A 14864-nucleotide genomic window follows, 5' to 3' on the forward strand; every position below is an offset into this window, starting at 1 on the left:
GCCTGTTCAGGATAGCACATGAGAAAAGAGGGGAGGAAGACAGCGAAGTGATCTTCACCTTCGCAAACGTCTCCTCGTATTCAAAATTGACATCATCTTCATTGTAGGGATTGAATTCTAATTCAGACCTGCAACCCGACAGGAGGACATCACAAAGTTCAAAAAAACGAGTTTCAAATCATCCTCCTCCTCCTCACCATCACAAGCAGCATTATAGAAATACTATTACCACCTTCACCACCATCATGGTTATCGTTTTCGTATCAAAAACATCGTAATCGTCATCTTCATCGTCATCACCATCACCACCACAGACGCCGCCGTCGCTGCCGCCGCCAACACCACCATAATCGCCATCATCATCCTTGTCATCATCATCAAAAACATCCTCACCATCCTCCTCCTCCCCATCTCCATCAGCCTCCTCCTCCTCCTCCTCATCATCATCATCATCATCATCATCTTTCATCTTCATCATCGTCGTCATCATAATCATCATTTCCATCATCATCATCATCATCATCATCATCATCATCTTTCATCTTCATCATCGTCGTCATCATCATCATCATCATCATCATCATCGTCATCGTCATCGTCATCGTCATCGTCATAATAATAACAAGTATGATCATTATCACGTGTCATCTTCGGAGTCTTCCAAAGGCCCCTCAGCTACTGGCGCTCTTTCTGTCTTGGAACTGTTGACATTGGAGCTTCTTCGAAGTTTCAACTCCTCCTTCCCTTGCTCATCCTGTTCACATGTAAAGTTCTTCTGCTGTGAAGCAAGCGTCTTGCAAATGCAAAGGGAGTCGATGGCACTGGTATCGTTGCCTACCCCCACTGCTGCCTCCAGCACATGATTGCGAACAGACGACAGTCGTCCGGAGTCCAACAGCTTGTCCAGCTCGTCAACCTTTCTCAAAATTGTTGTCTGCAATTCATCCATCTCCTTGGAAAACGAAGTGATGGAATGAAAGTGATGATCGTCAAACATATGTTCACGAGTCCTGTGGTCCCAGACTGACAGCGCTACCAGCCGTTTGGCCTTGTAGAGCTCATCAATGACTTTCACCCTGCAGCGCATGCTGTAAGAGAGCGATGTTACAAGTTCAAGGTGACTTGCCTTCTGTTCAAACTCTTCCAGAAGATCTCCAATGGCTGCATAGTCACTATATCCTCTGGGTTTTCGAGGAAACGCAACACGCTTCGACTCATTCGTACAATCTTCAACGCCTGGGTTTGCATCCTTGCATTCATATCGTCGAAGTTGCCCTCCAGTTTAGCATAGTTCTCAGGCGGCTGCTCGCTCACCCACATGCTCGCCCTTCCTTGAAGCATCGAGTTCATCTCATGAATGTCTTCTAGCTCGTATAAAAGAGTGTCGATGCAACAGCCTGGCCAGCTCTTACACGAAGGATAGCATGTGACTTTCTTGGGCATCGAGCTCCGTGCTGGCGCCTGATGGACTTGGGTCGGTGGCAGGGTGTTTGAGCATGGTGAAGAAAGGGGAATGAGGAGGAGAGTGAAAATCCCCAGAAAGTGAGGAGCGTACCGCAAAGACCACATGGAGGGACAGCGTTGAGAAAGAGTGAAGGCAGGGGTTGCAAGCTGAGTCAGTTCAAGTTGTTCCTGCTCCTGTTGTTCTAGTGCTGCCTCTCACTCTTGCTCCTCGTCCTCGTCCTCCGTTACCGCTCCTCCGCCATGCGCGTTTCTGTCAATGCATCCGGTGGTGCTGATGGAATTAGCATGGTAGGGTACTGTAAGTACCGGTGTTATTGAAAGACTTTGGAGGGGTGCTTGCATTACTGTGTGGGGTACTCAAGGATACACTTTGGTCAGTCGGCCTCAGGATAAATAATAGGAAATAAAATAAGACACTAACTATTACATTACGAATTATTACCCTGTGGAGGTTGATGTCCTTGTTGCTATGGAGAACGAAGGGCGAAAATGCCAACACTAGTTGCGAGAGAGCAAGAGGGAGAGCAGGCAGGGACTGTCATGGCAGGGAGGAGCAGAGAGGAGCAGAGAGGAGCAGGGAGCAGCAGGGAGGATGAGAACGGGTTGGAATGGGGATGGGATTGATGGAAGTAGCTAGTCTATGGGAGACAGATTTCTTGTAGGCAAGCTGTGCAAAGTAGAGACGAAGGTGATAGCCGGAAGTGATAGGATGAGCTCAACAAGGACAACAGACGTGTCTCAACTTGGCTGATACATGCCGCAGACAATGATTGTCCATGACGGGAGACGATCGACCATGACGGGAGACAACGCTGCGAGAGCTTGATTCTGCTAACATATTGATCGCCCACTGGGCATCTCGACCAGATGTCAACGGACACGTGGAAGCATGTGATGGTGTACCTTGCGAGTGGATATTACGACATGGAAGGTGTTGCGTGCTGCTGTAATGTTGTTGGCATGATGCGAGCGATGCCGCAGGGGAGAGGAGAGTTATCTTCAACGAGATCCTGCCACAACTCCAGAAAAACTGCGTCCCGATGCGTGTTCAGGTGGAGCAGCTTGTCGTCTCGTTGACATGGTTGTTCTGTCTGACTGCCCTACAACACCTTCAGGTTCATTTTGTTGACATCCGATCCGGGTTGACGGAGCATGACTGGTGGAAGATTCTTGAGATGGTATGCAGAGTTGAGATTTCACCTTGATAACACCCCTATCCAATTCTTTGTGCAGAAATCCTCATTTTCGATTCGATCCCTTCCATTGAAGATGTTTGTTTTGTTGTTGCCTTCACAGTCTTCTAGACAGGATTGTTGTCAAGCTTGTTTTGATTGTTGTCTATTCTCGATGCTATCCTCTTCTCCACCAACGTCGATTACAATGCCTCCTCCTCTTCCTCTCACCCGTTCCCTCCCTCTCTCCGTCCCTCCCTCCGTCCCTCCCTCCTTCGTTCTCACTGTCCTTGGTCAGAGCTCCTTCATACCGATCCTCAACGAGATCGATCGCTGCGCTCCTTTCTTCATCGGGCTGTACGGGGAGAAGTACGGCCGTTTCATCAAGGACTACCGGTTTCCGGAGAGTCCCAGTTGGAACAGGATCCGCAGCATGCTTCCTCCTGGACGGTCCCTCCTAGAGCTCGAGACGTTCTGGGGGACTCTGAAGGATCCGAAGAAATGTAACCCTCTCTTCTACTTCAGGGATGCCACCTTCCTGTCCTCGGACAAGTTCAAGGCTGACGAGAGTCTGTTCTGCTCCTCGGAGAAGTCGGGCCCGCTGACCAGTAAGTATCCGGACAGGAAGACTGACTTCTCGATCGGGTACGCGTACCGAGCGGAGAGCTTGGAGGCGTCGAAGCGCATGCTCGACCTCAAGAGGCAGATCATAAAGGCCCACGGGCTGGACTGTGTTCTAATGGACTACAAGTGTACATACCTGGGCCCAGTCGACCAGATGGCTGTGGTCGGCGACTTGGACGAGTTCAAGGTCCACCTGACCAAGAACCTTTTCGAGAGGATTATCAGTCGCTTCCCCCCCTCTACCTCTGCCGTGGACCTGCTCTCCATCGAGGACGACTACCACAAGGCTTGCCTGAACGAACAGCTCCGCTTCCGTATGGTAGGAAGGAAGGAGCTCTTGGATGCTGTCGTGGAGTACTGCCTCGATCCCTCAGACGATGGTGATCCAGAGTTCGAAGCTCCTCCGCTGGTCATGCATGGCAAGCCCGGAGTCGGCTTGTCCTGCCTTGTGTCCAACGTCGTGGATACTCTGAGAGATAGGAGGGACTTCAAGAGCGATGTTGTAATCTACCACTTCATTGGGGCCTCCCCCCGGTCCAGGAATGTCAGGACCATCCTTGAGCGGCTGTGCAACATGATCTCCCGCGGGTTCAACTTCAACTTCGTCATCCCCACCGACTTTGTCAACCTCGTCACCTGCTTCGAGCTCCTCCTCCAACACTCCCACAAGTCCCGGGGGAACAGGCTGGTGATCTTTCTGGATGGGGTAGATCAGATGGATGCGGACTACCATGGTGAAGTCCTGCACTGGCTGCCCGTAAAGAGCCATGCTCGCATCATCGTCTCCATGCATACAAGCTCGGATTCTTACCAGTCCATGAAGAGGAGGTACGGGGCCGGCATCCGGGACCTCCAGGTCCCCGACCTGACCGTCGAAGGCAGCAGGGAGATTCTTGCTGATCGGATGTTCACTGCGCACAGATCGTTATCTATCAAGCAGATGAATATGTTGATGGACAAGGTGGAAGGCAGGAGGCCGTTGTACCTGATGTTGGCAGCTTCGGAGATCATGGTCAGTGCACACGAAAATTCTCCTTTGTCTGCTTTTGCCGACACGTTCGCGCTCGTTCGTGATTGCATTCGTGTGTGTCTGCTCTGTTTCCTGCATGCCATCGATCTATGTTGTCGTCATTGTCATCTTTCTTGTTGCTGCCGAATGTCACACTCTCACTCTTCAATAATCTGAATCCTTCAATATTGCATTTCCTATTCCCCATCTTTCCCTTGCGCTATCCATGTTGTTCCTCTCATTCTCCCTATCATCCTTTATCGCACTCACCCGCAACCCGCAGGTCTTCAGCTCCAAACAACCTGACGTGTCAACAGACACAAGGATGGACAACTTTGTTTACCGGATGAGTCCGACTTCCATCGGCCTATGTCGGCAGACTTTCATGCGCTGGATCGAAGAGTTTCCTGTAGAGATCTTTGGCAACCTCGTACAAGATCTCATCTGCCTGCTCGCCTGCTCCAGACACGGTCTGCAGGAGGACGAGATTCTTGAGTTGATCTCCCACCGAGATCCTCGCACGTTTGAGGGTTCTGGGCTGGACTACCCGGAAGTTCCCCTTCCCCGCCTGATGTACGTCCAGTGCTTTGATCGGATTGAGCTGTTTGTGCGCGGGGGGCCGAGATGGTCCATCAGGATCGTCCAGTTTGCTTTTTCGGTGAGTTGTGAGATGTTTGAAACACTACGAAGCATGTTGGGTGTGATGTTGAGTGTTGATGTAGTCTTCTTTGCTTGTTGAGAGGTTGCGATGTGGATGACGATGTTGCTTGCTGCTTGTGAGCGTTCAAGTGCGCGTGCTAAGAGAAAGCTCCATCGTGCTCCTGCTATCTTCCCTTTGACGCTGTTCTCCTCCACAGGCTATCGTCAGAGCGATTCAGAAAACTTTCTTCCCCGACAACTTCGACGCCTCCAAGTTGTGGGTGAAACTTTATTCCTTCGCCATCGCAAGGGACCGAGCGCGGCGCTTTACCTCCAGCAGCGCGGCCAACGCGTCCGACATGGTCGGCGATGCCATGAAGAACATCGGGACGAAGAACCTTGAGGAGAGGTACCACTCGCGCATCGCCAAGTACCTCAGGGACAAGGAGACCAACAACGAGGACGCGCGCGCGTCGTGGGGGGGGACGTTCCCCCGGGCTGTGAAGGAGCTGCCGTACCACCTGACTCAAAGTAGAGGATGGAGCAGGCTAGAGGAAGTTGTGCTCGACCTGCGCTTCATTGAGGCAAAGTTCCGCCTTCACATGGGGCACGACCTCCTGCAGGACCTTGTGCTCAGCGTGCAGGCCAAGGCGCCGGAAGCTGCCAGGACGGGGAAGTGGGGCCACGGCCACAAGAGGATACAGGACATGCACAGATTCATATCCCAGAACTTCAAGAAGATCTCGTCCGACGCCTCCTCTACCTTCCAGCTCGCCGCCAACAACTCCTCCTCCTCCACTCTCGCGCGCATCGCGCTAAGGCACTGGCAGGATGGCTCGATCCGCCAGCCCTGGTTCCGATGGCTCAACAAGCCGGCTGAGATCGATCCTCTCATCCTTATCATGGAGGGTCACACCGCTCCTGTCAACCGCGTCCGCTTCTCCTCCGACGGCCTCCGTATCCTCTCCGCCAGCGAGGATTCTTCCATGTGCCTGTGGGACGCGTTCAGCGGGGAGCTGATAGGCAAGCTCTTCGGCCACTACCTCCCTATCCTCTCTGCGCCTTCATCCCTGGCTTCGGAGGAGGCGAGCTCCGCGGCCGCGTGCAGAGCTCGGACTGGACTGCCATCTCAGCCAGCAGAGACAAGACGATGAAAGTTTTCGACCTTGCTTCGGGTCAGGAGGTGAAGCAGCTCAAAGGGCACATAGGACGCGTCCTGTGTGTAGCCGTCAAGTCCATCCTTGAGCTCCAGGAGGACGGGGAGCTGAAGAGGCGGCTGCTGGGGGCGACTGGCTCGTGGGACAGGAGCTGTAAGATATGGGACTTGGACCAGGACGAGGTTCTGCATGACATGGGGGGCCCGGAGTCCACCAACACTTGTCCGAACAGCGCTGGTCACCAGAACACGGTGAGAGACGTCAGTTTCAGCCCCGACGGCTCCGTCCTCGCTACTGGCTCCGACGACGAGACGGTTCGGCTGTGGAACGTGCAGACTGGGGAGGAGATCAAATGCTTCCTGGGGCATGACAACGCTGTGATGAGCGTAGACTACAGCAGCAACGGTGAGCTGGTGCTTTCTGCTAGCCTGGACGGGACCCTCAAAGTCTGGGACACGTCGGAGCCAGGAGGAGGAGCTGACTCTTTCTTTGACAAGACGAGCAACTCTTGGCTGAAGATTCGCAAGGAGATCCTGACGCTGGTGGGGAACCTGTCGGGCGTTCTTGAGGGGAGGATGGCGAGCGATATGGAAACGGCAGTATCAGCAGGGAAGGACGGGACCGTCCGCATCTACAGTGTCAAAATCAGTCCACACCACATGCTGGAAAGGAAGAGAGGGCAGCTAGTTCAAATTCCTCCTACAGTCACGCTCTTCGGCCACCAGGGGAGCGTCAACACCGTTGCCGTCTCCCCGGACTCTTGGCGGGTCACGTCAGCAGGAGAGGACGGAGCCTTGCGAATGTGGGACCTTGGAGGAAGCGGAGTTCCGGAGAAGCAGGGCCACAAGCTGGCGTGCGGGGGCCTGTCCTACGACAGGTTCGGGGAGAACCTGGTTAGCTGCGGGCAGGACGGGAGCATCAAACTGTGGGACGGGAAGCAAGGGCTGTTCCTCCGAGAAGTTGCCAAGAAGGAGGTACAGTACAACCGATGCTCCGTGTCTCCCGACGGCTGCGGGTCGCCGCCATCTGCCAGGACGGCGTGCTGAGGGTGTACGACATCAAGACTGGCAAGCCCATCATAACTCAGCGTCACTCCTACCTCTCGTGCTCCGCCGTCTCCTTCTCCAACGGGATGGGCTTCAACATCGCCACGGGCTCCGACGACGGGACGGTCAAGTTCTGGTCGGCCGACGACGGGACTCTTAAGGGCTCGCTGGACGCACACGTGCAGCCGGCCGGAGCGAACAGGATGAGGAAGTTCGCGGCGGTCAATGACGTCTCCTACAGCCCCGACAACGGCCAGCTGGTCTCCTGCTCATCGGACATGACGGTCAAGTACTGGCTGAGGGCGTACGACTGGTCCGGCGACCCCAACGCCGCTGAGGACTTTGGGCAGCTGAAGGATGACTTGGGGCCAGAGGAGAAGAGGAGAATGAACAGGAAGAAGCTGGTGAACGTGAAGAGGAGGGAGAAGGAGGCGACGATGACGGAAGACGAGAAGCTGGCGAGGAGGAAGAAGCAGGAGAGGGAGATGAAGGTGAAGGCGGCCAAGCTGGAGTCTGACCTGACCAGAGGGTTGGAGGTGGAGGAGGAGTCGTCCTCTGACGACAGCCTCCTCGACGACAACGACATCATGCTCATCGAAAAGGCGCTGGACGAGCAGGAGGAGGAAGATGTCACCCTCCAGACTCGCTCTTCCATGCCCCAGAAGTGGAGGCTGGTCTCCACCCTCCGAGGGCACAGCGGACCAGTCCTCTCCGCCTCCTTCGACTCGGCAGGCAAACGGGTCCTCTCCTCCTCTGCAGATGGGACAGTCCGCGTGTGGACGGCCAACTTCGAAGCTAACAGCCCCAAGAAGTCGGACAGCAGAGCGAACACGGCGTCCTCGGAGGAGGAGGAGGAGGCTGGCCATGGTGGAAGGAGCCAGGGCCCGGCAAGGAACAGCTGCCTGACTGTCATCGACGTTCATCACGGGCCTGTCAGGTCAATCCGCTGCACTCCCGACGGCGCCGCCTTCTTCCTCGTCTCCGAGGGCATCCCAGGTGACCCCCAGCTGGAGAGCACGACCAGCAGAGCTGACTGACAGTATGCAGGAGCCGTGAACGCGTCTAGAGGAGGCCTGCTGACGGTCTGGGACGCTTGGGGCTACAATCAGCTGGGCTCCTTCGAACTGATAGGCAGGGGCGTCGGGCTTGCCTGCAGCGGCCACACTCCATACTCAGTCGCCTGCAGCGATGAGGACGGGCAAGTGTACGTCTGCAGCTACGGTTACCAGGAGCCCTTCATTCCGAAGCCAACCCGCGCGTTACCCAACCCGCTCCGGCCCTCCGGCTTCTGCTCCATCCTCTAACTCCCCCCCCCCCCCCCCTCCACTGCTGCCGGCTCCTTGCCCTGTAGATAGCGTAGATAGTATGCCGAAGTTCCTTTCGCCACTTCTCCCCTGTAGTGCCTGCATTCTTCAGTGTAAATCAAACGTCAAATTTCCCCGTGGAGCTCGCATTTTAGACATCACTATTTACAAGGAACTTGTGGCTGCTAGGGTGACGAGACGATATGAGGGCATCCAACAACAGCATCTCCCTCCCTTTCTCATGAGGGCATCCAACAACAGCATCTCCCTCCCACTCTCAATCGCAACCTGGCCTAGAATTGCATCTCTAGCGTTGCGAAACTGCCGTTATTGTCCATGGTGAAGTTCCTGACAGGTCAAAGTCAATCGTCGTCAATCGTGTAACGTGACCTCCTACATCTCGGATCGAGGGTTTTGATACCACGGCGAAGCAAGATCTGCCTCGCAGAGCTGTTGAGCAACCGGTGAGGAACTTGAAATTGGAGGAAGACAAAGTCGTACATAGATGTTTTCCCGGCACAGATGCATCTCCTCCTTGACCCTGACATAAATATCCTCGTCAGCCTCCACTGGCCTCCCACCCCTCGCCTGTCTTCCTCTCCCCTTCCCCTCTCCCCTCTCCATCTCCCATCGCGTATCCTCCTCCCCTCCCATCCCCTCCCCTTCGTCCTCGTCCTCCCCTCTTCTCCTCCTTCCCTCCTCCTCCCTTCCCTCCCCTCACCTGATCGTGTCTGTGCTCCCAAACCGGAAAGGATTCTCAAGCTGTCGCTCGAGGGAGATCAGAGCGACAAGCAGCACCGAGATCAAGCTCGCAAACGCGCAGGCAAAGCCCACGTTGTTCTCGCTCCCCTCTCCTCGCGCGATGTGCAGGAAGTAGGGCCCGTAGAACATCGGCATGATCTGCGTCGTGATGAGGCTGAGGGCGCGGAGGGAGGCGGAAGTTCTGTAGACTTTGAAGGCCCAGAGGTTCTCGAAGGACTTGTTGAGGAACATAACGTACTGACAGCACGCAGAGTCAGCTCGGGCGAGCGAGCAAGGCGAGCGAGCAGAGCAGCCTCTACCTCCCTACCTGATTCAATCTGCTTGACTCGTTGCCTGGCATGCCGGCAGCCTTGAGCTCTTCAGTCGCCCGATGCAGTCGCCCGATCAATCTCACCAGCATATCCCTCCCATGCTTCTCTGCCTTCTCTACCAGATCCTTCTCCGTCGTCCCGCAGCACCCGTTCATGTGCCGCATCCTCCCCCGCCGCGGCACCAGCAGCAGCTCCTCCAACGAGTCCACGATGGCGAGCAGGAGGGTCTTGACCCGCGCTTGGTGGTTGCGATTGAGCTCAACCAGCCCCTTGGCCTTGATCCTCCTGTCAGACTGACCTGGGGGAGCAGGAGGAGCTGTACTCAGCTCGTCCCTCCCGTACCATCCTGTAGATGATGCCCAATCCCACACAGCATGAGCGAGAAAGATATTGACCACTTGTGTGCGGAAGGTACACAGCTCTGCGATCGCCTGCTCTCTGCGCTTGAAGGCGTTGGTGATGCTGTTCGAGATCGGAAACACCAGCATGATACTCACTGCTACCCAGTTCATGTTCGTGCTGAACTTCGAACCGTACCTGTCATACAGCAGCACGCTTGCCACAGAGATCAGAACAGCAGAAAGAGCGTCAGGGATCATGATGAGCTGTAGGAGGAGCTTGAATGCACCAGCAAAGTCTAGGACGGTGGCCCACCATGTCCTGGGGACGAGGACGGAGCCGCCGAGAGCTCCGCGTGTCCTGTACCTAAAGTAGAACCATTCTGAACGGCCTGACTTTGTTCGCGAGCCTTCAGCATGGTTGTTGTACCGCATCTTGTACATCTCTCCTGCTGTGTCTCTTTGTGTTCCACGTGATGCATTTGGTAGCTGCGTCCCAAGACCAGTCTCTGCATGCGCTGGATCTGTTTGGGTGTTGGTGTTTTCTGCGTGCATGGTTGTTCCTTCGTTTCCCCACAACTTCGACTCTCCCTCTATGTCCCCTCCTCCTCCTCTCTTGGATCTACCGGCCAACTTCCCCTCCTCTCCCTCTCTCCTCTCCTCTCCCTCTCTCCTCTTCTCTCCTTCTCTTCTCTCCTCTCCTTCTCTTCTCTCCTTTCATTCTCGTCCCTCACATTCTAAGCCCCGCCATGTTTTGTTACCCCACCCTCCTCCATTCTACCCTACCCTTGAATGTCATATCCCCATTTTTCTCCCAGCAGACACCGGTACTTCATCAAGTTCGACTAACTACCCACCCTTCTAGAAACACACCCAGTCACTACCCCTCCAAGTCAAATGTCTGCAAATATTCTACATGGAGGGGTGGGGGTGGTGTGTAGAAGGGGTAGGGGTATCAAAGATTCTAGATTATACCCCCTTGTTCAATAATGGTTTTCATCAATTTTTACTAGGGTGGGTATTTAAACGTGGGTAATTCGAGGGGTGGGTGGTCTAATTTTTTGCTCACTAACGCAGTGTCCTGGGTCGGTGGTTGTTCAGGATTCCTTGGGGTAGGGGTCATCAATGGAGGGGTACAAATCTCTTGGGGAAAGATCCAGTTACCAGGGTAGGTCGTCCTTGGAAAACAAGGTGGGATAAATTTGTCTGTACAGGGGGTAGGGTACTGTTGTGGGAAGAGAATAGCGAACTTGAAGCTTTGGACGAGCGGCGATGGAGAACATGGCGGGGCGGGAAGGGGCAGGACATGGAGGAATGCTAACTTAGAATCAAGGATCTGAAGGAGCAGGCAAGCAAGGAAGGCGAGGGATCACACGAGGAGGAGGGTGAGAGAAGGGGGGAAAGCATGCTCCTAGACAGACTGTTGCGATGAGCCAGAGTCAGCAGACGGGTAGTGAAGGAGTTGTCAGCTCTGCCGTACCGGCAAGCGTACAACTTCCGCTGAAGCAGTCCAGGATGGAAGAGATCGTGCCGTTAGGAACGAACCAAGATGCTTCTGAAGGGAATGGAAAGGGCGGACCAGGGAGCGTCCATGAAGTGGAGGACATACAGCGTCACCTTGCATTTACGGAAACCATGAATGCAAACATGGAACGAAGTAGGCCGCGAGCCTTGCACACTAGCCATGAGCGAAACCATCATGACGACGACGATGATGACGACGACTGGGAAGGATCAGGGTTGTTCTACTTCAAGTACAAAAACCGCGGAGCTCTCGGCGGCTCCGTCCTCGTCCCCAGGACATGGTGGGCCACCGTCCTAGACTTTGCTGGTGCCTTCAAGCTCCTCCTACAGCTCATCATGATCCCTGACGCTCTTTCTGCTGTTCTGATCTCTGTGGCAAGCGTGCTGCTGTATGACAGGTACGGTTCGAAGTTCAGCGCGAACATGAACTGGGTAGCAGTGAGTATCATGCTGGTGTTTCCGATCTCGAACAGCATCACCAACGCCTTCAAGCGCAGAGAGCAGGCGATCGCAGAGCTCTGCAACTTTCGAGCACAAGTCATCAATGTTTTCTTAGGACACGCGGTGTGGGATTGGCCTTCTGCTACAGGATGGTACGGGAGGGACGAGCTCAGTACAGCTCCTCCTGCTCCCCCAGGTCAGTCTGACAGGAGGATCAAGGCCAAGGGGCTGGTTGAGCTCAATCGCAACCACCAAGCGCGGGTCAAGACCCTCCTGCTCGCCATCGTGGACTCGTTGGAGGAGCTGCTGCTGGTGCCGCGGCGGGGGAGGATGCGGCACATGAACGGGTGCTGCGGGACGACGGAGAAGGATCTGGTAGAGAAGGCAGAGAATCATGGGAGGGACATCGTGATCCGTCTCATCGGGCAGCTGCTCCGAGCGACTGAGGATCTCAAGGCTGCCGGCATGCCACCGAATGAGGCGATCCGAATGAATCAGGTAGGGAGGTAGAGGCTGCTCTGCTCGCTCGCCTTGCTCGCTCGCCCGAGCTGACTCTGCGTGCTGTCAGTACGTCATGTTCCTCAACAAGTCCTTCGAGAACCTCTGGGCCTTCAAAGTCTACAGAACTTCCGCCTCCCTCCGCGCCCTCAGCCTCATCACGACGCAGATCATGCCGATGTTCTACGGGCCCTACTTCCTGCACATCGCGCGAGGAGAGGGGAGCGAGAACAACGTGGGCTTTGCCTGCGCGTTTGCGAGCTTGATCTCGGTGCTGCTTGTCGCTCTGATCTCCCTCGAGCGGCACACAGCCCGTGAACGCCTCTTCAGTCTTTATCTCCTTTACGAGCAGATGATGGAGGGAGGAGGAGGAGGAGGAGGAGGAGGAGGGAGGAGGGACGGAGGCGCGTTTCGATCATCTGATTTGGAGGGGGGGGGGAGCAGGGAGAGAAGAGGAGGGGAAGAGAGGAGAGGATAGAAAGGAATGGGGGAGGCTGACGAGGATATTTATGTCAGGGTCAAGGAGGAGATCGTTTATTGCCGAACGAGCATTCTGGTGATCAGCGGTCGGAGGTTGGAGGCGCAGGGGTTGACTTTCCGGGTATGGCAGGCTTGTGAGGCTGATCTCGAATCTCCATGGTATCACGATCTGAGATGTAGGAGGATACTTGAAGCATGTGAGGATTTTTGACTGCTACTTTGCAGAAACTTCGCAATGGACCACAAGTGCAGTGTCGATCTACTGGCATCGGTAGCTTCAGCACTGATCGTGCGCTTTTGGGTACTTTTGGAGGCAACAACAGACAAGATTAGTCCATTCGTCGCAACAAGCCTTCTTTGTAAATATCACGATCAAGTCTATGAATCATCCTTCTCGGAAACAAAGCTTTCGTCATCCCACTTTATGTACATCACCAAATCGCCGCATAGCTGCCTGACAGTCCGAACGCTAGAGGTCCCCCGCCGACAAACAGCTTGGTTCTAGTCGGATCGTAACAGTGCCTGCGAACAAGCAAGTTTCAGCGCCAAGGAAAAGGTCTTCAGGCCATCGTACGTGTAGACTGCATTCGGCGCTTCCTGCCCTAGAAAGTAGTTGTCAAAGATAGAGTCTCTCTTCAGCCAGCCTCGTCCTGTCCGGTAAAAATTCCTTCCACCAGCATTTTCCAGCTCCATGTACTTCATGATCCTCAGATCAAGGAAGGAAAGCGAGCCGGCTCCGCTTCCGACAGTCAGCACATCTTCCAGCACGCTCAACGACCTTACTCCCCTCCCAGTCTCCAGCGCCTCCACCGTCTCAACCAGCTTCGCAGTCCGGGGATCGAGGATCTGGACGTGGCTTTCAGACCCTACAAGGAACAGCCCCTGCTTCTGGTGGAATGCCATGCACACAAGGTCCTGCGTATGGCGGAGGTGTACAGTGGACAGAGGAGGGTTGGACATGACGTCCCAGAACTTCACCGTCCCATCGATGGAGAGCGTTGCAAATAGGCTCGTCATCCTTGCAGACTTGAGATCTCTCACCTTGTCGAGGTGGTACAGGCGGACGTCGACAGGTTTCTTCCCTGGTTGGTTCGGTCTCCAGAGCATCACGCTCTTGTCCCTTGAGCAAGAGACCAAGAGCTCTGTGTCTATCCATTCCAGCGCAAAGACCCAGTCCGTGTGGCCCCGAAGCAGCTTGCTGGGCCGCAAGTTGGATCCCTGTATGATCATGATGTCTTCTGGTTTTTGACCCCCTGTGGCTATGACCCGATCGTCCGACATGGCTATGCTGTGTATCCCACAGTTGTTGATCCCCAGGTCGTCCGTCATGTAGGAGGGGAGGCAGAAGCAGCTGAAGCGAGCTCTTGTCAGGGGTGTATGGAGAGGAGAGAGATGCTAGCTCACGTGTCATCCTTGACGTCCCAGATCATCAGCTGGTTGTCCTTGGTTCCGGCAAGGACGCGATTGGCATCCAGCCAGATGGAAGAGAAGATCTTGTTGCATCTGCGATCACATCATGTCAACAGGAGAATGTTGAGGAGCAGAGGTCGGGGCAACCTGTCTACCCCACTCAGTTCTCTCTCACGAAGGACGTGTGGGATCCTTCTGGAGATCGCCTCCTGGAGGAGGTGGTTGCTTTCAACCATCCCTTCGTCCCTCCTCCTGACGTATTGATGCATGGAAATGTCATGGCTGTCTCTGTGCTCGTTAGCCATGATGATGATAACTTGCCGTGTCACTCATGTCCTTGGTACTGTCTTCAGCATCGCAGCCTTCCCTTCATTGAAACAAGGGTCTGCGCGGAAATGTTCCTGGGTGCCAGCTATGTTGGGAGAAGACCTGGAAAGAATCATCATCGGGTACCTGGAAGAGAGGTAGGAACAATAGCAAGAGATTATGATGATAGGGAAGAGTCGAGTAAGGATGGGAGAGCGCGTGGGCGATCATGATGATAGGTGGCGACAGTTGTGGTATTGGCGGTGGAAGAGATGGAATTAGTTGTGGTTGTGGTGAGGAGGGTGATGGGGAGAGGGAAGGGGGAGAAGGGGAGAGGGAAGAGGGGAAAGGGGGGAGTGGTAGGAGTGGAGGAGGAGGA

The 14864-nt window shown here is 54.8% G+C and overlaps 5 protein-coding genes across 5 annotated transcripts; 2 read left to right on the forward strand and 3 right to left on the reverse strand.

The window, feature by feature from the left end:
• Window positions 1-637: 637 nt before the first annotated feature.
• On the reverse strand, window positions 638-1320 carry GUITHDRAFT_119955 (hypothetical protein; the record flags this gene model as incomplete). The annotated part of the gene is made up of 2 exons (XM_005820769.1): window positions 638-1076; window positions 1109-1320. 2 exons carry the CDS (start codon window positions 1318-1320, stop codon window positions 638-640), a joined length of 651 nt encoding a protein of 216 aa, XP_005820826.1.
• Window positions 1321-5810: 4490 nt separating this feature from the next.
• On the forward strand, window positions 5811-7890 carry GUITHDRAFT_60137 (hypothetical protein; the record flags this gene model as incomplete). Its single annotated transcript, XM_005820770.1, has 7 exons — window positions 5811-6010; window positions 6049-6126; window positions 6322-6522; window positions 6736-7039; window positions 7153-7290; window positions 7324-7424; window positions 7782-7890. Coding segments are annotated over 7 exons (1131 nt in total), but the record flags the coding sequence as incomplete, so codon positions are not given.
• A 1242-nt stretch (window positions 7891-9132) lies between these two features.
• On the reverse strand, window positions 9133-10381 carry GUITHDRAFT_147631 (hypothetical protein; the record flags this gene model as incomplete). Its single annotated transcript, XM_005820771.1, has 2 exons — window positions 9133-9414; window positions 9485-10381. The coding sequence occupies 2 exons, from the start codon at window positions 10379-10381 to the stop codon at window positions 9133-9135; spliced, it is 1179 nt and encodes a 392-aa protein (XP_005820828.1).
• Window positions 10382-11341: 960 nt separating this feature from the next.
• Window positions 11342-13102, forward strand: GUITHDRAFT_147632 (hypothetical protein; the record flags this gene model as incomplete). Its single annotated transcript, XM_005820772.1, has 3 exons — window positions 11342-12289; window positions 12360-12560; window positions 12995-13102. The coding sequence occupies 3 exons, from the start codon at window positions 11342-11344 to the stop codon at window positions 13100-13102; spliced, it is 1257 nt and encodes a 418-aa protein (XP_005820829.1).
• Window positions 13103-13200: 98 nt separating this feature from the next.
• On the reverse strand, window positions 13201-14484 carry GUITHDRAFT_158872 (hypothetical protein; the record flags this gene model as incomplete). Its single annotated transcript, XM_005820773.1, has 4 exons — window positions 13201-13291; window positions 13344-14164; window positions 14188-14272; window positions 14327-14484. 4 exons carry the CDS (start codon window positions 14482-14484, stop codon window positions 13201-13203), a joined length of 1155 nt encoding a protein of 384 aa, XP_005820830.1.
• Window positions 14485-14864: the final 380 nt, after the last annotated feature.

This window comes from Guillardia theta (genome assembly GCF_000315625.1).
Source record: "Guillardia theta CCMP2712 unplaced genomic scaffold GUITHscaffold_165, whole genome shotgun sequence".
Lineage (NCBI taxonomy): Eukaryota > Cryptophyceae > Pyrenomonadales > Geminigeraceae > Guillardia > Guillardia theta.